This window comes from Bombina bombina, chromosome 6, assembly GCF_027579735.1.
Source record: "Bombina bombina isolate aBomBom1 chromosome 6, aBomBom1.pri, whole genome shotgun sequence".
Classification (NCBI taxonomy): Eukaryota; Metazoa; Chordata; class Amphibia; order Anura; family Bombinatoridae; genus Bombina; species Bombina bombina.
In genome coordinates this window covers 121485776-121513407 of record NC_069504.1, presented here as the reverse complement: position 1 = coordinate 121513407, position 27632 = coordinate 121485776, and the positions used below count along the sequence as shown (strand labels likewise).

At 38.4% G+C, this 27632-nt stretch overlaps 1 protein-coding gene across 1 annotated transcript in view; it reads right to left on the bottom strand.

The window, feature by feature from the left end:
• The window catches only part of SLC2A13 (solute carrier family 2 member 13), a 617139-nt gene that overhangs the window by 87329 nt on the left and 502178 nt on the right, over positions 1-27632 (bottom strand). Inside the window, exons 5-7 of the mRNA XM_053716589.1 lie at positions 26080-26243; positions 23640-23760; positions 19672-19797 (exon numbers count right to left, since the gene is read on the bottom strand). Of these exons, the coding sequence (XP_053572564.1) occupies positions 19672-19797; positions 23640-23760; positions 26080-26243 (411 nt within the window). The remainder of the gene's footprint in view (positions 1-19671; positions 19798-23639; positions 23761-26079; positions 26244-27632) is intronic.

Below are 27632 nucleotides of genomic sequence, written 5' to 3'. Positions count from 1 at the left end.
TGTTTCATTGACAACATTTCATTTAAACTGAAAACGTCAGTAATACTGTATATTCATCTTTTGATCAATAGAAAGCTCGGATGCATATTAAACTTCTTTTTTAATAGATTTAAATAAGAATAATCACATTTTTGGATCTGAGACTACAGCAATGAATTATAGGTTCCTTGATATCCTCTAATACTAATTTCTAGCCTGATGTGTAAACTGTGATTTAAACAATGTCAAATTGCCACGGACAGTTTAAATTGTTCCATAAAATATGACTTTGGATCTGGTTGGAGGAAGCACAATTCATATTGATAATTTCCCCAGGGTGGATACAATAGCTTATTCTGGGATTGACTTTGGATTCTCATTGCATATTATCCCTCAGGTCTATATGGTTTGGTCCCAAGGTTTCTATTTATAACTATATCTCCATATCACTACAGCCTAATTTGTTCTGTGACTTCTCTATCTCACACGTAAATGTATAATGTAAATTATTTTCTTCTTAATACCTTCATCTTTCTAGCGCTGCGGGATCTGTTGGCGCTCTACAAATAACCGATAATAACAATAATAATCTTTCAATTGTTTTAGCATTTGAATGCCAACATGAATTTAGATGCAACATAGTATTCAACTCCTGACTGCCATCAACTACATACCTTGGAAACAGAAGCGCTTCCAGCAGGTATTCCTAATAATAGTCAGGTGTTGGTTGCTATAAGATTACACTCTCACAAGACCTCACAAGAATATCATTTAGATGTAGCATAAAAAAGTCTGAACTTCAAGTGAGTGACAAATTTCAAAGTTACATTTGTTTCCACTCCTACTCTTTCATGTGACAGTCATCAGCCAACCACAAATGCCTATACTGTACATATATTCTGTGTCTTGCACATGCTAAAGTAGGAGCTGCTGGCTCAAAAAGTCTAAATATAAAAAGACTGTGCACATTTTGTTAATGGAAATATGGAAGTAAATAGGAAAGCTGTTTAAAATGAAATGCTATATCTGAATAATGAAAGTTTAATTTTGAGTTTAGTTTCACACTTAACAGCTCATGCCAAGATCAGTATTAAAAGAGCATGTGATTAAATAAAATAGCCAACCACGAACAGATGCTGTAATCACATGTTTTTTTCCTTTTATATTATTACTGTATTTTTAGGGTCCATTATTGCATTATTACATTATCAGTTTTGTTTTTTTACCTACTTTCTTTACCATGCGGAGTAGGTCATGGAAGCAACAGCTGGACCACAGTACAAATCGCTAGCGGCAGCTGTGATTTTGATGCTTTGAAATTTTAGATTTAAGAGAGTATGTTTAAATTGTCAGTTTAACTATAAATTATTCATAAAATAAACTAATTGTTGTTTTTTTTAAAACATACAGTAGGTTGATACACTTAGGGCTAGATTACGAGTTGAGCACAAACGTTTGCGCCTGAGCAATAAGGGGTATATTGCAAAGGTTTGTTCAAATCAGCCAATAGGATTTCAGTAGCTCTCGTCCTATTGGCTGATTTGAATTTGAAGAATCAAATCAGCCAATAGGAATTCAAGGGATGCCATCTTTAATCGTGTACCTTGAATTCACTATTCAGTGTACGGCGGAGATCGTACGAAGAGGATCCTCCACGCTCCATGGCTCCGCAGTCGCTGGTCTTCAATTCCAGGGTCTCCGGTCTTCAGCTTTGGGGTCATCGGTCTTCAGCTCTGCCCTAAGCTCCACGTCGGTTTGTTCCTGGAAGAAGAAATAAGAGGTTGCCGCTTGAAAGAAGACTTCACCGCCTGGAACAGGACCTTCTCCGCCGTAAGTACCAACCTGGGGGTTAGACTTAGATTTTTTGAAATTTTTTGAGGGGGTTTGTTTTATTTAGATTAGGGATGGGCACTTCTTAATAGAGCTAAATGCCCTTTTAAAGGGCAGCAAAAGAGCTAAATGCCCTTTTAAGGGCAAAAAAAGCCCCATACACAGGTTTTTTAGTGTTAGGTTTATTTATTTAGGGGGGTTTGGTAGGTGGTGGGTTTTACTTTTAGGGGGGACTTAGAATTTTTTGTAACTGCAAAAGAAGTGTTTAACTTAGGGGGCAATGCCCTGCTAAAAGCCCTATTAAGGGCTATTGGTAGTTTAGCATTAGATTAGGGAGTCTTTATTTATTTTCATAGGGATTAGGTTTAATTTTTTATTTTTGATAATTTGTTTATTATTTTCTGTAATGTTACATTTCTTTATTTTCTGAAATTTTAGTTTAATTTAAACTTAATTTTTTTATTTTTAAAGAAATGTTAGTTTTTTTTTAATTTTGTTTGTAATTTTGTATTTTTAATTTATGTAATTGGGTTTAATTTAGGGGGTGTTAGGTAAAGGGGCTTAGTAATTTAATTAGTTATTTGCGTTGTGGCGGTTTATGGGGTTAATAGGGTAATTAGGTTTATTGCAATGTTGGGGTTTTGCGGTTTAGGGGTTAATAGGTTAATTATGTTTATTGCGATGTGGGGGTTTGCGGTTTAGGGGTTAATAGGTTAATTAGGTTTATTGTGATGTGGGGGTTTAGGGGTTAATAGGGTAATAGGGTAATTAGGTTTATTGTGATGTGGAGGTTTCGCGGTTTAGGGGTTAATAGGGTAATTAGGTTTATTGCGATGTGGGGGGTTTGCGGTTTAGAGGTTTATAGGTTAATTAGGTTTATTGCAATGTGGGGGTTTTGCGGTTTAGGGGTTAATAGGGTAATTAGGTTTATTGCGATGTGGGTGGTTAATGGTTAAGGGATTAATATGTTATGTTATTTGCGGATTAGGGGTTAATTACTTTGTTATTTTGCGATGTGTGGGTTTGCGGTTTGGGTGTTAATACTTTGTGTGGGAGGTTAGTTTTTTTATACTTTGTGTGGGCGGTTGCGTGTATTTTTTTTTAATGCTCCGTTTGCCTTTGCTGCATTCCAGTGGATTCCGAAAATGGCAGGGTGGTGAAAGAACCCACCTGCGGTGCATTTTTTCACCACCCTGCCATTTTCGGAATCCACCTGGATGCAGCTTCGCTACATCCAAGTGAGTTCTTTTGGCTGAGTGCGCAGCCAACATCCTGTTGGCTGCTTCACGCTGCCAACATTCATTTGAGGATGCGTGTGCCACTACTGACGGCGACGGACATTACAAACGCAATTATAGTATAGATACTATTTGGTAACATGATAAAGCTTTTCAAGATTGTGTTTAATTGACATTTCATTTAAACTGAAAACGTCAGTAATACTGTATATTCATCTTTTGATCAATAGAAAGCTTGGATGCATATTAAACTTCTTTTTTAATAGATTTAAATAAGAATAATCACATTTTTGGATCTGAGACTACAGCAATGAATTATAGGTTCCTTGACATCATCTAATACTAATTTCTAGCCTGATGTGTAAACTGGGATTTTAACAATGTCAAATTGCCACGGACAGTTTAAATTGTTCCTTAAAATATGACTTTGGATCTGGTTGAAGGAAGCACAATTCATATTGATAATTTCCCCAGGGTGGATACAATAGCTTATTCTGGGATTGACTTTGGATTCTCATTGCATATTATCCCTCAGGTCTATATAGTTTGGTCCCAAGGATTCTATTTATAACTATATCTCCATATCACTACAGCCTAATTTGTTCTGTGACTTCTCTATCTCACACGTAAATGTATAATGTAAATTATTTTCTTCTTAATACCTTCATCTTTCTAGCGCTGTGGAATCTGTTGGCGCTCTACAAATAACCAATTATAATAATAATAATAATCTTTCAAATGTTTTAGCATGAATTTAGATGCAACATAGTATTCAATTCCTGACTGCCAGCAACTACATACCTTGGAATCAGAAGCGCTTCCAGCAGGTATTCCTAATAATAGTCAGGTGTTGGTTGCTATAAGATTACACTCTCACAAGACCTCACAAGAATATCATTTAGATGTAGCATAACTGAGATACATGTCAAAAATAGGGGGAAAACATCCAGATGATATTACTAGTCTTTATGGGGGGAGTAATGATCTGAAGAGACCCTTCTGGTATGCAAAGTATAAAAACAAAGAAATGTGAAAGGAAGTTATGCAGTGAAAGGGGCATATTCAAAGGTTCGGCTAATTCTGCTTCTCAATGGAAAAAAATAAAAAATAAACAAGCAAAAAGAATGCTCACATAGAAGTTAAAGGACCAGTAAATACAGAAGATTTGCATAATCAACAAATGCATAACAAGATAATGCAATAGAACTTAGTCTGAACTTCAAGTGAGTAGTACAATTTTTTCTGATACATTTCAAAGTTACATTTGTTTCCACTCCTACTCTTTCATGTGACAGTCATCAGTCATCAGCCAACCACAAATGCATATACTGTACATATATTCTGTGTATTCTTGCACATGCTCAGTAGGAGCTGGTGGCTCAAAAAGTCTAAATATAAAAAGACTGTGCACATTTTGTTAATGGAAGTAAATAGGAAAGCTGTTTAAAATTAAATGCTATATCTGAATAATGAAAGTTTAATTTTGAGTTTAGTGTCACACTTAACAGCTCATGCCAAGATCAGTATTAAAAGAGCATGTGATTAAATAAAATAGCCAACCATGAACAGATGCTGTTAGAACATGTTTTTTTCCTTTTATAGATATATTGTATTTTTTAGGGTCCATTATTGCATTATTACATTATTAGTTTTTTTTACCTACTTTCTTTACCATGCGGAGTAGAGTAGGTCATGGAAGCAACAGCTTGACTGCAGTACAAATTTTGATGCTTTGAAACAAAGAGGGCAGAATTTCTTTACGGGCCATAAAGTGCCCTTGACTAGATGTTAAGTGTTAGAGTGATAGCACTTAGTGAGAGAGTTTCATTTTGAATGTTTATAAGAAAGTTGCTATGCTCGTTAGTCTAATAAGTATAATAGACTTCACAGTGGTTAGAAGACCCTTTAAAACTTTGTCAATTCGGTGATGAGGTTTTTTTTTTATTTACAGTTACCTAAGTTCCTACACCTTTCGAACATGCACGAGTAGCTTAAGTGGAGACACTACCAGCATTTGTCCTCTTCCCTGTGTTACTAACTCTTTCAATACCCTTAAATTAGTTTCATGATTTATGATTAAAGTAAAAATGTTTCAGAAATGTTTATAACACCTTATTAAACCATAGAAAAGCGCCCATGAAAGAGCCCTGTGTGTGTACACGTTATGCCTAGGAATCACACTCCTCTCAGTTAATTATTACTAAAGCCGACCTGCTACCAAAAGTAGTAGCAGTCACTTCCCCCCTTTCTCCCCACATTACTCCTCTGAGTCTTCATGGTTTATATTAATGTTTATCATGTTTATATTGTTACATGTTTTGTTTTAACTGTTTTTGTTATTTACCATTCCAGATACACTAATTGCTACCTACCCTCTTCACTTCCCTTCCTTCTCTCTTCCCTTCCTTGGTCCAGTTAGGAAACCAAAATTCAAGCCAATGATGAACATAAGGTGAGTTTACCACTCCTCATAACAAAAACACCCCCTGTGCACACACATACCCTGATATCTCAAATGTATGCATTTTGCAATATAATCTACCAATAAAACTTATTTGCACAACTAACATACCTTATGAATGGGTTCTAATACAATTAAAATAATTACACAGAACGCCAAAGGCTTAAACTCACCAACAAAGTGATCAGTGGTTCTTGCCTGGTTTGAAAAATGGAAGGCTGATGTAGTCTTTGTGCAGGAGACCCACTTCCCATAAGACAACCCGCCTAAATTTTGTAACAAGGATTTCCCTACAGGCTATTTTTCATTCAGCGTAGGAAAAAGAGGAGGTATTGGGATCTTAGTCCATAGATCACTATCACTGCCATTTTAATTACATGCTTTTGAATCAGATATCAATGAAAGGTGGATTATTATCACTGGTCTCATACATAACCGCCCAATAACGCTGGCCAACATTTATGCCCCTAATACTAAACAGGCCAAATTTCTTCAAAAAGTCACCCGCAAAATACTTCAAGTTCAGAAAGGGCCTTTGTTAGCAGGCAATTTTAATATTGCACTTGAGCCAAACCTGAATTGTTTGACAGGTTGCTGCAGTGCCTCTCCCAAAACTCTTGTGGAGATGGATTTCTATATCCAGAACCTTGCCCGGATAGATACATGGAGGGTTAAACACCCAGGACAAAGAAACTATATATTTTTTTCCAACCCTCATAAAAATTACTCAGGTATAGACTATATATTTATAGACCAGCTCACTTATAGTTTAATAGGAGATTCAGACATAGAACCAACCAGTTGGTCGGATCACTCTATGGTAACTATAACCTTGAAGTGGACAGACACACCAGTATCTCCATTTGTGTGGAGGTTAGACAAATCCCTACTAAAGAGTCCCATGTTCACAACACAACTGACAGAAACTATAAAGGAATACTTTACCATTAACAACACACCAGATATCTCCCCTCACACATTATGGGAAGCTCATAAATCCATTATCTGCGGATAATTTATCAAACATAAAGCACTCCTCACAAAACAATATTGGGAAGCATATAAGACCGCGGTACAGAACATTCAAAACATAGAAATTTTAAACAAAATGAACCTATATGATAATGCACTCGCTCTTTAACTGAGACACGCAAGGAATGAGCTAAATCAACTCTTATACAAGGAAGCCCAAAAATAAGCACTCTATCTTGAGAAATCTTACCTAGCTAACTCTAACAAAATTGGACCTTCCTTGGCTAGAACCCTCAAAGCACAGAGACTTAGTTCATATATACACAAACTTATTGATAACTCAAGTAGCGAATCTATAGGTAGCCTACAAATTGTAGACCAGTTCAAGCAATACTACAATAAATTATATTACCTCCCAAAACCGCCCATGGCATCTACACCCCTAGCAACTGAAAAATACATACTGGAGTCCAAGCTCCCCAAATTACCCAAAGACTTGACTAAAGCACTGGATGCCCCATAGACGCCCAGAAAACACTTCAAGCCATCAAATCCCTACAGCTACATAAGTGCCCAGGCCCAGATGGCTTTACTAACCTATACTACAAGCATTTTACACATCTCTTAGTCCCACATCTTACATCTATGAGTCCTGGTCTTAGTACATATTAAAAGCACATATATCGATCATTCCAAAAGCAGATAAAGATTATACTAAAGTAGAAAATTACAGGCCCATATCTCTGCTCAACACTGACCTCAAATTATATGCCAAAGTAATTGCATCACATCTTAATACAATTCTCCCCCAAATCATACACGTCGATCAAATGGATTTATCCTGAAAAGAGAAGCACAGGACAACACTATAAGGGTTACACAACTAATTAAACATGCCAACCAGTCGAAACTGCCATCAATATTAATCTCCCCTGATGCTGAGAAGGCTTTCAACCAATTGGACTGGAACTTTTTAAAACACTGTCTTACAGCTTTCGGTATAGGACCAGTAATGACACAGAGAATATTCAGTTTATATACATGACCCACAGCAAGGGTTAGAGCAAACGGGGAACTATCAGATAGCTTTGAGATCCGAAATGGCATGAGACAGGGTTCTTCACTATCTCTGCTCCTTTTTGCAACCTCAAAGGAGGTTCTAGCCTCCCAAATAAGGAATAATCCTCACATTACTAGCCTTCAATTGGGCCCCAATAATTATAAACTCACCCTTTATGCGGATGATGTGCTAGTTCTACTCACTTCTCCAGCTACAATACTACCACACCTCCAAAGAGAATTTGAAAAATTTGGTGCCCACTCCAATTTCTAAATAAATGCGCTAAAATCTGAAATTCTAAATATTAACATTAAAAAGGGCAATTTCGAAGCCCTGAATTATGAGAAGATGAAGTATCTATGGATCTACTCACCCCCACTAGTGATAAATTATTCAAACATAATTATCTACCCATGTTGCATAAAATAAAGAAATATTTCGATACCTGGCAAAACAAACCGTTGTCCTGGTGTACAGGCAGTCAAAATGACTACTCTGCCTCAAATATTATATATACTCCAGACTGTCCTTATTTACCCATCAATGACATATCTAAATCAATTGCAGTCACAGATTAACTCATTTATATGGGGCAACATCAAACCACGTATCAATAAAAGAGTACTTGTAAAACCCCTGGGAACGGGAGGCATGGGTATACCATCAATACTTCAATATTATATGTCAATTACACTACAAAGAGTGTTTGAATGGCACGATAATACATATACTAAAGCACGGATCACTTTAGACTCCTTCCTCCTAAACGCTCCCACAATAGGTCCACTTTGCTGGATTAAGCATTCTAGCAGACTCACACTCACTAGAACATCTCCATCTTTTGCTCACATATTCAAAACCTGGGATACAATACAAATTAAGATTAAAGGAATATTCTCCCAACACTCCCCAATGACACCGATATCATACAATGCAGAATTTACTGGAAGGATCACCTTTGAAGAGTAATTTCCCAAGGGAATAGCTTACACAATCCTGTTTGTCAGATAAACATTAAATTGTAAACTGAGACCTAGGTCACAAATGTCGAATGTTGCTGATGGGGTCTTTGCCCCTTGGCTTAAGTATGCACAGCTCACACACCTCATAGGGACATCACCTCAAAAATGTATGCTTTTTAGAGAATTAACTAACTTTGAGCGTCTTTGCCTTAATGGGCTGATACCCCTGGGGTCTTTGTCAATTGTGTTGGATACATCTCTTGAATTACCACCCTCCTCTTTTGACTCACCCTGGCAGACATATATGGGGTCCCCCATCTCAAAAGAACAATGGCGAGACATATTCCACAATATGATGAAATCATCTTCCTCTCCTAGAATACCTGAGTAAAACCATAAGATACTATTTCATTGGTATCTTACACCTGAAAGAATCAGACGTATATACCCTAAATCTAATGATTTTTGTTGGAGAGGATGTGGGTCTCCTTGCACAAGGTTTCATATATGGTGGCAATGTCGAAACCTATCCCCCTTTTGGGAGGGGGTTGAGTCTTTTCTAAAAACCACTATGGGAGAATCTTTTATCCTACCCCCAATTACTGCACTCCTCAATTCCAAACCAGGCAAAATGTGCAAAATGAAATGGAAACATTTACTAATTAGTCTAAATAGTGCAAGACAGCTTATAGTGGAAAACACCAAAAATCGCCACATTTAAGAAGTGGATTCTCAAGACATCTGAACTCCTCATGGTAGAAGAATATTCATATTATAAAAATGGAAATTTAACTTTCTTTCAGGATGTCCAGGATGTTTTACTGGGAAACATTAATCCACACTCATACGCAAGATCCAATGTCCGATCATTAGCCCAACTGGACCATGCCTCCCCCTCTCTCCCCCTTTCTTTGACTCCCTCCTCCCTCCTGTTTCCCTCCCCTTTATATATCTAGTCTTCCAAACTCTGATATTCTTTCATTAAGAGGGAACACACTTATTGATTATGAATGGTATTTAATTGTTTTTTATTTTAAATGATGCATCAGTTCTTTAGTTACTAGACCAAATTAACGCATTGTAATGGGAAATGGAAAATACAACTTATACCCACTTCAGCCTTTATTCCAAGAATTTACAAGACTATCAATACCCTGTTTTCAGAGGTCTATAAAGGATAAGTGAATGGACATATAATGAACAATTGAGAATGGGTTGTCTTAAAACATACATACTAACCATGAACGGCTATGTTTATTAATGTATATGATCCAATATAGAAACTGTTATACAAATTATATTGCGCTGTGAATCCTGGTTGTTATATACCACATTGACTACTCTACTAAAATATATTTTTCAATAAAGGTTTAAAAAAAAAAAAAAAGATATGAGATCTCAGGTGTTAGAAAAAAAAAAGGCAGGCAAAGGGATTTAAAGGGACATAAAACTCAATTTGTTTATTTCATTATTTAGATAGAACATAACATGTTAAACAACTTTCTAATTTACTTCTATTATCAAATTTTCTTTGTTTTCTTGTTATTCTTATTTGAATAGCAGTAAGGTAAGCTTATGAGCGTGCACGTGTCTGCAGCATTATATGGCAGCAGTTTTGCAACAATGTTATACATTAGCAGGAGCACTAGATGGCAGCACTATTTCCTGTCATGTAGTGCTTCAGGCACGTGCACACTACCTACCTAGGTATCTCTTCAACACAGAATATCATGAGAACGAAACAAATTTGATAATAGAAGTAAATTAGAAACTTTTTAAAAATTGTATTCTCTATCTGAATCATGAAAGACATTTTTTGGGTTTAATGTCCCTTTAACATTGAGATGCATACATATACATGTCTAAATACTAAATATATACAGTATATATATATATATATATATATATATATATACATACTGTATATATAAGCCAGTTACCAGGCACTCTAACCATTCTAATGTGCTTATGACTTGGGTGCATTCCTTGAGTCCATCATGTACGTCTTTTCATAGAAGGGCACTCACAGGGTTTAAAACATAGAAAATCATATGTTCATATTATGCAGCGGCATCCAGGGCGCACATATATATATATTTATTTATATGCGAGTATAGGTATTTACAGATATTTATACACATATAAACCCAAATACATATGTATAAATATATATATAAGTGCATTGGAGTCCTTTACTGTTAAGTAGATGAAACCCTGTTAAAGCATATTTATGCAATATTCATTTTAATAAAGTGATTAATTGTGTTTTTACTGTAAATATTTCCCATTACAATGTTCTGCACATTACAGAATATGTTCTAAGTATTTTAAAATAGATATTTCAATATATATATATACATATCTATCTATATATATATATATATATATATATAAATATATATATATATATATATACAGTATGTATATATATCTGTATATATCTATACATATATATATATATACAGTATATATATATATATATATATATATATATATCTGTATACCTATATATATATATATATAAATATAGACAGTGTGCACTCCTGATAGCCATATGCAAAGACCTGGGTGCACTCCAAAGGAATTTCATCCACAAACGATATTCACTTTATTGTCAATAATAAAGTGAAATATATATATATAGGTATAGATATATATTGTACCAAAATAAACATCAGGTATATGTAGAAATATTTATGTATGAATAAATAGAAGATATTCTTCTATGTAAAGAACTCTGGAATATGAAATATTAATATTTTGATGTCGGGTTAAAGCAAAGGAGAATATGAGATTGATCGTGTTTGCGCAAGAGTGGGGGTTTTTCCCACTTTTTTTCTCTCATTTAACTTCTAAAGGGGAATACGTGAACTTCAGGTTTTTGCACTTGTCGGGTTACCGCAAAAGTAAAAATAGTTTACTTTCAACTCGTAATACAAGCGCAACCTGACAAGCACAAAAATCTTTCTTCATGCGCAATTAACGCTTAAGCGGGAGCTTTAATATTTGCGCCACACTCGTAATCTGGCCCTTCATTTTTAGTATATGTATATATATATATATATATATATATATATATATATACACAGTATATATATATATATATATATATATATATATATATATATATATATCTATATCTATCATAAACACATATACAAACTCTATTTTATCATTATACCATTATTATAATGTATACTGTACAATTTATTTGATCATTAGGGATGATCAATGTTTAAAATATACACTACTGTGCAAAAGTTATAGGTAGGTGTGAAAAAATGCTGTAAAGTAAAAATGCTTTCAAAATTATAAATGTTAATAGTTTGTTTTTGTTATCAATTAACAAAATGCAAAGCGAGTGAACAGATGAAAAAAATCTAAATCAAATCAATATTTGGTGTGACCACTCCTTCAGAACAGCATAAATTATTCTAGGCACATTTGCGCAAAGCCAGGGATTTTGTAGGCATATAGTCAGGTGCATGGTAGAACAATTATTACAAACAGGTGCTAATGATCATCAACTTACTATGTTAACTGAAACAGCTGTGTAGGAGGAATAAAACTGGATGTGGAACAGCCAAACTCTACTAACAAGGTGAGGTTGCTGAAAACAAGTTAAAGTCAAAAGTCATACAATATGACTGAGAACAGCAACAAGACATAAAACTCAAGTGATATCAGTCAGCACCTGGATCACTTGCACGTAGGGGTACCACCAGACCCTACCATATATATCAAATAAAGTCCAAAGGATGTGGCAGCAATAGGTGAATTAAAATGGTCTTTATTTGTGCCTAAATAAAGACCATTTAATTCACCTATTGCTGACTTTAACAGTGACAAGACACACATTAGTTATACAGTATCAGCAAGTTATCATCCAGATAAAAGTTTCACGGCAGACAGGGGTTTCCAGATGTGGTGTCCAATGTCTTCTGAAGAAGCGCAAAGGGACAGAAAATGTTGAGGGCTTTAGAAGCAAAGGCCAGCCAATGAAACAGCAGATGAAAGACACATCATGCTTACTTCCCATCGCAATTGGAAGATGTCCACCAGTGCCATCAGCTCAGAATTGGCAGAAACCAGAGGGACCCTGGTACACCCATCAACTGTCTGGAGAGGTCTAGTCAGAAGTGGTCTTTATGGAAGACTTGCGGACAAAAACATAAATTATGCTGATCTGATAATTTTATTTTCATCGTGGGGAGGAGAGTCCACAGCTTCATTCATTACTTTTGGGAAATAAGAACCTGGCCACCAGGAGGAGGCAAAGACACGCCAGCCAAAGACATAAATACCTCCCCCACTCCCCTTATCCCCCAGTCATTCTGCCGAGGGAACAAGGAACAGAAGGAGAAATATCAGGGTATAAATGGGGCCAGAAGAGTTACGGGCGGGAGCCGTGGACTCTCCTCCCCACAATGGAAATAAAATTATCAGGTAAGCATAATTTATGTTTTCCATCTAAAGGGGAGGAGAGTCCACAGCTTTATTCATTACTTTTGAGAAACATATACCCAATCTTTAGAGGACCCTGAATGAAACCGGGAGGGAAAAAGGCGACCCTAATCTGAGGGCACCACAGCCTGTAAAACCTTTCTGCCAAAAACAGCTTCCGCAGAAGCAAAAACGTAAAATGTGTAAAACTTTGTAAAAGTGTGTAAGGAAGATCAGGTAGCCGCCTTCCAAATCTGCTCCATAGAGGCCTCATTCTTGAAAGCCCAAGATGAAGCCAAAGCTCTAGAAGAATGAGCCATGACCCTCTGATGAGGCTTATGTCCTGCTGTCTCATAGGCCAAGCGAATCAAGCTCCTCAACCAAAATGACAAAGAAGTAGAAGAGGCCCTCTGCCCCTTGTGCTTCCCGGAATAAGCCACAAAAAGAGATGTAGACTGTCTGAAAAAGAGATGTAGACTTCTCCTTAGAAGAAGGGTTAGGACACAAAGAAGGAACAATTATTTCCTGACACCACCTTGGGGGAAAAAAAAAAACGGTCTGAAGAACAGCCTTATCTGCATGAAAGACCAGATAAGGAGGCTCGAATTGCAAGGCAGCCAGCTCAGATACTCTGCGTGCTGATGCAATGGCCAACAGAAAGAGAACCTTCCAGGACAGAATCTTAATGTCAATAGAGTGCATAGGTTCAAATGGAACCCTCTGCAATACCTTAAGGACCAAGTTTAAGCTCCATGGAGGAGAAGACTGCCTAAAGACAGGCCTGATTCTAGACAGGACCTGAACAAAAGATTGAATGTCAGGAAACTCAGCGAGTCTCCTGTGCAACAAAACTGATAATGCTGAAATCTGTCCCTTTAAAGGAACTGGCGGCAAGAAACTTCTCCAAACCCTCTTGGAGAAAAGACAGAATCCTGGATACCTTCAGCTTGTGCCAAGGATATCCGTGCTTCTCACACCAGGACAAGTAAGTCCTCCACACCTTATGGCATATGCGACGAGTGACTGACTTTCTTGCCTGAACTAGAGTGTCAATCACACCTTAGGAAAAACCTCTCTTGGCTAAGACTAAGCGTTCAATCTCCACAGTCAGCCTCAGAGAAACGAGATTTTGATGTTGAAAGGGACCCTGTTCCAGCAGATCCCTGCAACAGGGTAACCTCCATGGCGGAGAGGATGACATCCCCACCAGATCAGCAAACCACATCCTCCGCGGCCAAAAAGGAGCAATCAGGATGGCCAAAGCTTGCTCTGCTTGATGCGTGCCACTTCACGAGGTAGAAGTGGTAACGGTGGAAAAATGTAAGCTAGGCTGAATTCCCAAGGCACCACTAAGGCATCTATTAGCTCTGCCTGGGGATCCCTCGACCTCGAACCATATCAGGGTAGCTTGCAATTGAGTCTGGACACCATGAGATCTATCTCCGGCGTTTTCCATCTGAGACAAATCTATGCAAACACTTCGGGTGAAGAGACCATTCCCCCGGATGGAAGGATTGCCTGCTAAGAAAGTCAACTTCCCAGTTGTCCACACCTGGAATGTGGACCACTGAGAGCAAGCAGCTGTGGGACTCTGCCCACTCCAAAATACGAGACACCTCCCTCATTGCTAGGGAGCTCCTAGTTCTCCCCTGGTTGTTGATGTAAGCCACCAAGGTAATGTTGTCGGGCTGGAATCTGATGAAGCTGAACAACCCCGAGGGGGGCCACGCCCCCAGAGCATTGTAAATTGCTTGAAGTTCCAGAATATTTATCGGAAGGAGAGAGTCCTTCCGGGTCCATTTTCCTTGTGCCAATCTGGCACCCCAAACAGCTCTCCATCCTGCCAGACTCGCGTCCGTGGTTACAATCTCCCAGGATGGTCTTAGGAAGGATGTCCCCAGGGACAGATGCTATGGACAGATCCACCAAGATAGGGAGTCCCTGGTCTGAGCATCCATGGATATCTGCTGCGATAGATCTGAATGATCGCTGTTCCATTGTCTCAACATGCACAATTGAAGATGTCTGAGATGGAACCTGGCGAAAGGGAGGACGTCTATGCTGGAAACCATAAACCCTATCATCTCCATACACTGAGCCACCAAAGGGCTTGAGTAAGACTGAGGGGCAAGACAGGTGGACGCAACCTTCCTGTGTCGCTGATCTGTGAGAAATATTTTCAGGGACATAAGAGTCTATTATTGTGCCCAGGAACTCCACCCTGTTGCTGGGAACCAGGGAACTCTTTCCTGCATTGATCTTCCAACCGTGAAATTGGAGCAATAAAAGAAGAGCCCTCAAATGATCCTCTGTGAGGCTGAATGACGGCGCCTGGACTAGGATGTCGTCCAAATAGGGCGCCACAGCAATGCCCCAAGATCTGGCCACTGCAAGAAGTGCCACCAGAACCTTCGTGAAGACTCTCAGGGCCGTCGCCAGGCCAAAGAGAAGGGCCACAAACTGGAAGTGTTGGTCAAGAAATGCAAATCTTAGGAACTTGAAGTGGTCCCTGTGAATTGGAACATGAGGATAAGCATCCTTCAATTCTATAGTTGTCATGAACTGCCCCTCTTGAACTAGGGGCAGAATAGATCTGATTGTTTCCATTTTGAACGATGGAACAGCCAGAAACTTGTTTAAACACTTTAGATCCAGAATGGGGCGGAACGTGCCCTCCTTTTTCGGAACCACAAAAAGATTTGAATAGTACCCTAGACCCCTCTCTGCTTGGGGTACTGGTAATATAACACCTAGAGAGGAGAGAACCCTCACACATTCTAGAAAAGCTGCTCTCTTTTCCGGACTTGAAGACAGGTTTGACAGGAGGAATCTACCCCTGGGCAGATGGGACCTGAATCCTATCCTGTAACCCTGGGCGAAAACCTCCAGAACCCAACGGTCCTGAACATCCTGCAACCAGGCTTTGGAGAAGAGAGACAATCTGCCCCCTACTTGGTCCGGGGACCAGTCGGGGGTCGCCCCTTTCATGCCGATTTTGTCTCGGCGGGATTATTGTTATTGTTTTGCTTGGATTTGTTCCAAGACTGAGCAGGCTTCCAAGTTCCCTTGGACTGATCCACATTCATGGCAGGCTGCTGGCGCTGGGCCTTGTCCACACGAAAGGGACGAAAAGTAGATCATTTAGGCTTCGCCTTCTTATCCTGCGGTAGGAAAGCTCCCTTGCCTCCCGTAACCGTGGATATGATTGAATCCAATCCTCGACCAAACAGAATCTTTCCTTGAAAAGGCAGGGACAACAGCCTCGACTTAGAGGTCATGTCCGCAGACCAAGACTTTAGCCACAGAGCCCTATGAGCTAAAACGAAGAATCCTTAAACCTTTGCATTCAGGCGAATAATTTGCATATTGGTGTCAGAAATGACGATGGAAGTATCCCTCTCAACCATATCACACAGGGATTCACACCATTATGTTGCAGCTCTGGACACAAAAAACAAACCCTGTGTGTTGAAACATTTTCCTTAACATGTTTTCCAATTTTTTATCCATGGGCTCTTTAAACGATGAACTATCCTTACGAGGAATACTTGTCCGCTTCACGAGCATAGAGATGGCACCATCCACCTTAGGGACAGTCCCCCACAGCTCGAGCTGAGAGTCTGGACTGGGGAACAGTTTCTTAAAGGAAGAAGGGGAAAGGGAAGAACCGAATCGCTCCCATTCATTCTTAATAATATTATCTATCTTAACAGGAACTGGGAAGGACTGAGGCACCACCCTGTCCTCATATACCTTATCAAGCTTAGGAATCAAAGGTTGCTCCAGAAGCTTCGGTTCCGGGACCTCCAGAGTAGCAAGCACTTGCTTCAGCAAAAAGTGCAAGTTCTCCATCCAAAACCTAAAGTCAGGCTCCTCCGCTGCAGGAGGATGAGATGACAAGGACTCCGACCCAGAAGGAGCCTCTTCTGAAGAGTTGGAGTGGGCCTCATTCTCGTATAATGCCTCTGATATTTCCATAGGCGTAGACAACCCCTGGGTCGGGCCGCCATGGTATGCCCTACGCTTGTGCTTAGCAGAACGTGGTAAGGCATGGATTACTTTTTATACCGCCATTTGCAGTTGATCCACAAAATCTGACGGCCCACGAATCTCTCCCATAGGAGTAATGGTTGGACCCTGGGGCACCGCATGTGCACTCAGAGATGAAAGCAGGGAACACACCTCACGGGACGGGGAGTCCTCAGAGGTGGATGGCTCAGTAGTACTAGACATCCCTTTAGTTTTAGATGTCGCAACTTTATCAAGGCATGTGGAACATAGTTGAGCAGGCTGATCTACAAGAACATCCTCACAATAAACACAAGAATGAGACTTTGTTAAAGAGGGAGTACCCTCTAACGCGTCAGAGTCCTCCATAGCTTGTGCTTTTATTATGGACTAGACTAGCTTAAAAAACTGGCACCTTTATCCCTCCAATGGCCAGGGCACTTACCACCTCCTATGACCCAGACTACAGAAACCACTTTGTTTCCTATGCCGCTGATCAACAAAGGAAGTGAAAACTCACACCCGGTCACCTTGGATGCCTCGCAGAACCACCCCTGCACTAGGAAGAAACGCGCCAAAATCAGCTGCGTAATTACTCACGAAAGTCAACCTGAAGTTCCAGCATTGCCAGAGCCACATCTCACACGTAATGCAGCAATAACACAATAAACAATATTTTGTATAACCACCCCCCCCTGTTCAATAATCCCCTCACTAGGAATATTAACCCTTGATTCCATAAGACAAAAGGCGCCACACTGTGACCCTGTCTTCTGTGTTTTTATTATGTATAAAAAATTAAACGATTTTACCACAATCAATGCCGTGGAACAGGAACACGGCCCTTCAAGTGTGACAGGTTGAAGCATCACTCCTGACATGAACTTGAGTGCAGAAAGCAGGCAGCGAAACTCGTCAACAGTGATTGCTTGTGGAGCTGTTAATATGAGTCGGGATGGTTTCACAGAAAGACTCTCCCTGCATCTCCGGACTCTAACTTTCAACCAGGCTCTTACTGAGAGGCTGACAGGACTACTTAAAACTCCAGTCCCATTCCGAAGAGTACTACCCTCCATAAGAGACTACTCCGAATCTTCGGCACTTCTCTGCCATCCTTCTGTGACGAAAGGCAAATAATGACTGGGGGATGAGGGGAGTGGGGGAGGTATTTAAGCCTTTGGCTGGGGTGTCTTTGCCTCCTCCTGGTGGCCAGGTTCTTATTTCCCAAAAGTAATGAATGAAGCCGTGGACTATCTTCCCCTTTAGATGGAAAAGCCATACTTACAAAATGGAAACAAGGCCAAGCAACTCAACTATGCACCAAAACACAGGTACCAGAATGCTAAAAAAATATCAGTAGGTACTCTAGAGTCTAGAGTCTAGACTGATGAATCAAATTGAAATATTTGGCTGTAGAACAAGGCAGTTTGTTCAACGAAGGGCTGGAGAGTGGTACAAGAATGAGTGTCTGCAGGCAACAGTAAAGCATGGTGGAGGTTCATTGCAAGTTTGGGGCTGTATTTCTGAGAATGGAGTAATTGCAAGTTTGGGGCTGTATTTCTGAGAATGGAGTTGGGGATTTAGTCAGAATTAATGGTCTCCTCAATGCTGAGAAATACAGGCAATACTTACCCACCATGCAATACCATCAGGGAGGCATCTGATTGGCTTCAAATGTATTCTTCAGCATGATAACCACCCCAAACATACAGCCAAATTTATTAAGAACTATCTTCAGCATAAAGAACAAGAAGTCCTGGAAATAATGGTATGGTCCCCACAGGGTCCTGATCTCAACATCATCAAGTCTGTCTGGGATTACATAAAGAGACAGAAGCAACTGAGGCTGCCTAAATCCACAAAAGAACTTTGGTTAGTTCTCCAAGATGCTTTGAACCTGCCGAGAACCGTAAAAACGGTGTAAATGTGCACCTAGAAGAATTGATGCTGTTTTGAAGGAAAATAATTGTCACACCAAATATTGATTTAGATTTTTCTTCTGTTCACTCACTTTTCATTTTGTAAATTGATAAAAAAAAATTTTTTAATAACATTTCAATTTTGGAAAGCATTCCTTTACAGCATTTTTTCACATCTGTCATTCTGTGAAATGGAAATGAAAGTATCTTTAAAAATGTTCATGCGCTGCACATTAACATCATTTTTAAAGCTGGGGCTAACATGCATACAAAAGATATGGTGAATGGCTTCTAGAGTGCACCCATGTGTTCACTTTGCTCAGTACTGATACTTTGTAGAATCTTCTTTAGCAATAAACTGTACAATAAATACACTTACATAGTGACTTTTCTAAGCGAAGGATTGCGAGAAATTGCTTTCTACACAAAGCAAACAAATAGCTTATTTCACTTTCCTGTGTTTAGAAACATCAGCATTGTGGGCCAGAATTATTCACAGTCCATGCAAACTAATAGTAATGAATTGATCAAGGACTCTTAAAGCAGATCTTCTACTTTTGCCTGCTAGATCATCCTACAAAGAATGGCCATTCCTTGTTTGGTGGTTGGCCCCTTGGAATATTCTTGAGATATATTTACTGGCTTCTCTACTTAAAAATGTAATTTCTAAAATCATTATTCTCTTATAATGTTCTATCATATTCGTTTCAAATCACTTAGCTTCAAATTTCACAAATGTGGCTTTTGAAAATGTGATTTATTTTCTGTTTGTTTGAAACACTTGAAAAAAGTTATTTACCTGCCCCAAGCAGACCTCTCTGTTGTTTCTGAAGCAATAGGAATACACGATGATTCAATAATGCCAGAGCTGTTCGTCTTGTAGCAAAAACCGCAATAAGGGTCTAACATACATCCATTACAATACCTAATGGAAGAAATAAAAAAGTCAATAACTTGTTGAACGAGTTACATTGTAAAGTTAAGAGGTGGAAAGATTCTTTATTGCAGATACTTACAAACATTTCTTCTTTTGATATTATATATATTTTCAAAAGGAAAAAAACTAAACTAATGTCAGCGTTTAAGTTCTTCAGTGAACAGATAAAAGCAGTGACATTCCTGACATTTCACTTTTGTAAGTTTTAATATTAGACTGCACTTAGACTTCTTTATTTAATAAAAACTACATCAAAAGTGTGATAGTGTACTCTAAACTTACCTTATGTTTCCAGTAACATAAAATGTATGGGAAGTTGTTCATGATTTTACTAATTGGAGGGGGAAAAACAATCAAATTGGCTGAACTAGCCAGGAGAGCAGACCTCATTATCTTTTTTTTCCCCCAACTTTATTCAAAAGCAGACCTCAATATCTTATCTCTCTAAGTACAGTCCTCATTATTTGATCTCTCTCTGTATATACATTGTTCAATACTTTGAGACAGTATTTGAAAATTAATATTTTTGTATTTGGGAAAACAGAGTGTAATATGAGGATCTAATTCTTGTATGCATAACTTTTCTATAATCAATACTGCTGTTCTGGTATTTTCAGCATAGTTGGCAGTTTCATCAGACAAAAGCAGCTATTTCAAATGACAACATAAAGGCAAAGTAGTTATTTGTAAAACATTTTTTACACTGTGGCAGGTAAAACTTGACCATTTGGAACACAGTAAAGGGGAGAAAAATATACCCCTATAAGCTTTAATTCAACATTAAACAAGAACTTAAATGGATAGAAGCAATGAAATTATAGTGCCCATAAGAAACCATTAACTATGGCACTAACATAACATTTTTGGTAAACAATATCTTTTTTTATATTATGCATTATGTTTTAGCCAAGGAGTCATGGGAATTTAGACCAGGAACATGCTGTACAAGAGCCAGGTACCTTCACATTAGATGTGCATGTCTATAGTTGTTTAGGCCACTTCAGTATAAGTTGTCATAAAACCTAAGCATGGATAGGAGATATAGAAAAGATATCAGTAGTAGTCTAATGTTATATCTCCTATGGAAGACAGTTCATAGGAAACTTTCCTAACAAATACATGTTTCTGCTCAGCACAGTTGTCACAGTCCACTTGAAAGACACACTGTGAATACACAACAGTCTGAGATACTATGGAAATATTTACATGCCAGGGCCTTCTAAGTATAAGTGCCATTTAGGCAACAGGACTGAGGCCTGGAATAGTCTGACCCTTGTGTTCTACGGACTGATAAAGAGAGTTGTCATTATTATTCTTTCTGCTTAAAGGTACTGGACACCCAAATGTTGAAGCACATGAAAGTGATGCAGCATAGCATAAAAAAGCAAACTACAAAATATCACCTGATCATCTCTATGTAAAAAAGGAAGATATTTTAGCTTAAATTTCCTAAGTATTCACACCCCACTGTAAAAAGACTTTAATCGGCCAGTCAGGATGCTTGTCCCAGGACAAGCTAGGGAGTGTGCATCTGTCATGTGCAGGCACAGTCATGCTATTTTCCAATTCAGTCTAAGTAAATTCTATGAAATCTAATGAGATTTCAGTGAAATCTCATGAGATCACAGCAAAGCATTACCTCAGCACTGCTGATTGGCTATTGTTTTTGTTTTTTTTTTGTTTTTTCAACTTGCAGCTGGACAGCAGCTGAAGAATAACTGTTTACACAGCACTTACTGAGCTGAATAAATTGTGAGGTAAATAATGTTCCTTTTTTACAGAGATGCTCAGGTCATATTCTTGTTTGCTTTTTACAGTTATGCTGCATCACTTTCAAGTGATTTAGCAAATGAGTATTATGTCCCTTTAACCAAAAAAATTAAAATACAATTAAAAAATTAAAATCTGCAGAGCTCACCCTAAACTACCAGCTCTAAGGAAGAAGCCAAAATATTTGAGTTCAGGAAATTTGTGTCCTTATCAGGTGAGCCTAAAAGTACTTACTTAAGAGAACAGATCATGTCCTATCACTAAAGAACATGAAAGAAACCTTTTTCTTTAAAGGTTATCCTACTACATGTCATTCTTTAACTGAGCTTGTGTCCTGGCAGTACTTGTGCCATTATAGAAGGGAGATATTCTAGAATGAAAAGCTTTAGCCAGGACACCATCTGAATGAGAAGCAGATGAGGTGCGCATTATTAAAACAATCTGTGAATTAACTTTTCTACTACACTAAACAAAGTAAAACATAATAAATAAAATGTAAAATATCAACAAGAATCACTCAGGAGGTGTCTGTTGTTTCCTAGATTTCTAAAATATAAGCATCTCCCATTGTGAAATACACAGTTTACTTTAGTAAAACCACTTATTAATGATATGAAACTGCCTGCATAATATTACATCCTGTAGGGCAGATTCTGCAGATTTATCATTCTTTCTCATCTAGTGATAGAAAGGCAGCCTATGGGATTCTAGAAATAAACTCAGATGCACCTTGACAATACGTTCCTACTGGGCTAAAATGTAATTTTCTATTTTTTAAACTCAAATTGCTGTACAATAATGCTTAATAATCACCTATCATCTTAGTTCTGAAATGAGAAAATGATTACTTTGATGTCCTTGTCCATTTCACCAGACATATAAAAGAACATCCAAAGCCACATTTATATATACTTCCAATTGTTTGTAATGAAACTTTACTTTTACATGTGTTTTTACGCCAAACATTAATGTTATTAATCATCATTATTCATATTTCCTTCCTTTTTTCTACTAATCTTCTTCAAGTAAATGATATAATATTTTGTACTTTAAACCAGCCTCCATTTCAATTATGATGAATAAAAGATGTGAAAAAACAAACACACATCCTCCACTTTGAGTTAAAGGGCCATAATACCCAAATGTTTAAACACTTGAAAATGATGCAGCATAGCTGTAAAAAGCTGACTAGAAAATATCACCTGAACATCTCTATGTAAAAAAGAAAGATATTTTACCTCAAAAGTTCCTCAGTAGCCACCTCCCATTGTAAAGGATTCTAAGCAGCATTTTAGTGTGTCTGTCCTGGGACATCTTAGGGGATGAGCCTTGTGAACTCTCATATTATTTCACCAATCAGGTAAAGGAAGCTTACTATGAAATCTCATGAGAGTTAAGTCAAATCTCATGGGATCACAGTAAGAGTTTATGACCTCAGCACTGCTGATGCTGATTGGCTTATGTTCATTTCTTCATTTTTTTTTTTTTTACCTGCAGCTGGGAGCAGCTGAGTATAACGTTTTACACAGAACTTACCCTGCTGAGCTGAGGAGATTGTGAGGTTAATTATCTTCCTTTTTTACATAGAGATGCTCAGGTGATATTTTCCTGTCAGCTTTTTACAGTTATACTGCATCAGTTTCAAGTGATTTAGCATATGAGTATTATGTCCCTTTAAGTAGCATCCAAAATATCATTGTATTGGCCACCTGCACAACCCCCACAGAAAACCCAAACTACCAGCTTTTGCATTGGAGCAGAGGAATCTGGGATAGGATTTGCAAATGAGCTATATAAATGCCCCACATTATTTGCTTCAACAATCCATTTTAAGCACAGACTCCCCTGTGCTCTGCTCTGGGCAATTTTTAGGCACAGCAGGGATTGAATGGTGTAGCAAAGGAAATCACACATGGACAGCGGTTTATTTTACATATCCTTTCCCACATTCCTCTGCTCCAAAGCAAAAACCAGTGGTTTTCTGTGGAGGTTGTGTTGTTGGGCTACAAAATGATCTATTGAGTGTTTATTTGTACTTTACATATTAACTGTCACATTACCTATATTTAGTGCAACTGGAATTCTGGGTTGAAGGATCACTTGGTGTAAATGTAACTGGTGGTGAGACCTGAGCAGACAGCAAAAATCCCAAACCAAGAACAATAAGGGCCACCGTAGTACCTGTAAAAACAACAACAGAAACCCAAAGTTAAAGAGACAGTCTAGTCAAAATTAAACTTTCATGATTCAGATAGGGAATGCAATTTTAAATAGCTTTCCAATTTACATTTATAATCAAATTTGCTTTGTTCTCTTGGTATTCTTTGTTAAAAGCTAAACCTAGGTTGGCTCATTTGCGAATTTCTAAGCCCTTTAAGGCTTAGTGCATTTTGACAGGTTTTCACAGTTAGACAGTGTTAGTTCATGTGTGCCATATAGGTAACAGTGTACTCACTCCATGGAGTTATTTATGAGCCAGCACTGATTGGCTAAAATGCAATTCTATCAAATGGAAAGAGATAAGGGGGCAGGTTGCAGAGGCATAGATACAAGGTAATCACAGAGGTAAAAAGTAGGGTTGCACCGATACCATTTTTTTAAGACTGAGTACAAGTACCGATACTTGTTTTCAAATACTCGCCGATACCAATTACCGATACTTTTTTTTTAATGTCATGTGACAGTTTACCAAGCACAATACAGACTAATTATTTAAGATTCCTTATTTATAATTATGATGGACTGTAGCTCAAAAGACATTATGAAATAATGAAACAGGTTTTATTTGCCACAAAGTTCACAGAACATGTTTAGAAATAAAAATATTACAATAAAATATATTAACAACAACAATAAATAACAAATATAAAATTGCAACCAACCAAAAGTGCCATAAAGTAAAAAATAGAACAGAATACTGTTTAATCATGGTGAACAACACTATGGGCTAGATTACATTTGACTGGTAAGCTTTACCAATGCTTTCATTACACGTCCTACTCCATTAAAGGCTATGGAGTTGGAAATGTGAATAGAGCATTGGTAAAGCTTACCAATCAAGTGTAATCTAAATCTAGTCCTAATAATTGCAGGATAAGTGTTCATTGGGATTAACTTAATTTTTCCTATAAGTACTCTTCCTGCAATTATATAAGCTAAGATGTTCCTCAGAGTACAGTATGTTTTGAACATCATTGTGCAAGATGAGAACTAGCAGTATAACAGGCAATCTAGCAATTAGAATTTTTTTTCAAAAGTTAGTGGCAAGTTCTTTTTAAGGAACAGAACAGAAGCATCTCTGCATGTTCAGCTATAAGTCTGTTTTTGCTATCAGTAAGGAGGTTCAACTTTCCACACTACTGCATGGGGCAGAAAGATATTTTTGGGCCATTTTAGCCAGAGCTGGAAATCTCAGTTTATTAACTGCCCAGTACTTCAGGGGTTTGTCTGAACGAGGTACAGTTATCTCTCCTACAATAATACAAATAACAACAATTTGTATTGGCAGAACAGTAGTAAACAATTTTTAGTTTAGTCTCCACTCCAGCTTTAAATGAAATGGGAACATGCAGTTTGAAAAAAACACCACAAGATAGCATATGGGTAGTAAGTGGAGGTATCGGTTTAAGTATCGGTGCATTTGCACGAGTACAAGTACTCATGCAAGTACTTGGTATCGGTACCGATACCGATACTAGTATCGGTATCGGTGCAACCCTAGTAAAAAGTCTAATAATATAACAGTGTTGGCTGTGCAAAACTGGGGAATGGGTAATAAAGGGATTATCTATCTTTTTAATAAAATACACATTTTCAAGTGGACTGTTCCTTTAAAAAAACAAAGTATTTAACATTTCTCAAACTATTTTGATTGGGTTAACACAGAATAAAGATACATAAGTCAAAAGTTAATATGTTCATAGTTCATATAGAACATGCAATTTTAAGAGCCTTTTCAATAAACTTCTACTGTCAAATTTACCTTCTCTCTTGGTAATGTTTGTTGTAAAACAAACCTATGTAAGCTCAGGAGCAGCGATGCACTACTGGGAGCTAGTGTGTGGTTGGTGGATACACACATATGCCTCTAGTCAATGGCTCACCAGATGTGATCATCTAGGTCTAATTAGTGCAGAGCTGCTCTGGAGTTGACGTGAACTATGTGTTTAACTCTTTTGCAGGCAACAGTTCATTAATAAAATACTAGAACATTTTCCCTTTTATGTAAGAAACTAATTATTAGATGTGTTACATTTTATAAATGTAAATGTTTTAACTATTTAGAACTAACGAATATTACCAAACAGCAGTGTATAACTACAGTAAATGTCCATAAACATATATCTACATCATGAATAAGCAGTTTTTTTTATAGAATAAATAATACGACAATCAGTATCCAAACACATTCAAATAATGTTGATAAATGTCATAAATTACTTCCATTATTCTAAGGGAAAAAAAGAAACAGAATAAAAAATAATTGAAAAGCTTAAATACCTGCCAGACTTCCAAGGGTGAGTTTCCTTCTTCCAACTTTTTCTACAAGCCATACACCCACCAGTGTAAAACTGAAATTAGTAAATGCTGTAACTGCAGCAAGCCAAATAGCCATGCTGTCATCATTCACACCAGACATCTGTAAAATTGTAGCACTGTAATACCTGGGAAAAAATATATATATATATTAATTATCTACATGTTTGCATATCTTTCTTCACATATGGTGTTAAAGGGACAGTTTACTCAAAAACCTTCTCCCCTTTAATGTGTTCCCAATTATCCACTTTACCTGCTGAAGTGTATTAAATTGTTTACAAGTATTTCCTTTGCCCTTAAAGTTTCTGGCCTTAGGTTCAAGGTAAAGTGGGGTATAGAAGAGATAAGGTAATAAAATGTTAATTTTCCAAGTATTGGTCTTTGGTTTACGGACAGATATAAGATAAAGAAGCATTTATATGTACACAATGTGATCAAGTAATGAGATCAAATTATACCTACAAACTCAAAGGATTCTATTAGGTTGCGGCTTCAAAACACAAAATCAGCCAGTTCATATCCTATATTATAAAAGGCCAAGTGTGTTTGTCTGAAGCCGTCATGCGCATTAGAGACAGACAAACACACCTGGCCTTCAGCTGCAGAGTAGTGCGCAGTGCGGAAGCTGCCTGGTGGGGGCGTGACCGGCGTCGGGCGTGCCATGATGGGGGCGTGGCCGGCGGGCGTGACGGGCGTGACGAGGGGGCGTGACCGGCGGGCGTGATGAGGGGGCGTGGCCGGCGGGAGAGACCCAGAGGAAGGAAGGAAAGAATTTAGAAAGAAAGCGAGCAGAAGAGGGGGGAAGAGCAAAAGAGGGAGAGAGAGCGCAAGAGAGTGGGAGAGAAAGAGGGGGAGAGAGAGCTCAAAAGAGAGGGGGGAGAGAGAGAACTCAAAAGAGAGGGGGGAGAGAGAGAGAGCTCAAAAGAGAGGGGGGGGAGAGAGCTTAAAAGAGAGGTGGGAGAGAGAGCACAAAAGAGGGAGAGAAAGAGAGCACAAAATAGAGGGGGAGAGAGCGCAAGAGAGGGGGAGAGAGAGCGCACAAAAGAGGGGGAGAGAGAGCGCACAAAAGAGGGGGAGAGAGCTCAAAAGAGAGGGGGAGAGAGTTTAAAAGAGAGCGCAAAAGAGGGGGGAGAGAATGCAAAAGAGAAGGGGGAGACAGAGTGCAAAAGAGGGAGAGAGAGAGCAAAAGAGGGAGAGAGAGAGTGCAAAAGAGGGAGAGAGAGCGCAAAAAAGAGGGGGAGAGAGCGCAAAAAAGAGGGGGAGAGAGCGCAAAAAAGAGGGGGAGAGAGCGCAAAAAAGAGGGGGGAGAGAGCGCAAAAGAGTGGGGGGGTGAGAGAGAGAGCTCAAAAGAGAGGGGGGGGGGGGAGAGACCTCAAAAGAGAGGGGGGGAAAGAGAGCTCAAAAGAGAGGGGGGGAAAGAGAGCTCAAAAGAGAGGGGGGGAGAGAGAGCTCAAGAGAGAGAGTTTAAAAGAGAGGGGGGAGAGAGAGTGCACAAAAGAGGGGGAGAGAGCGCA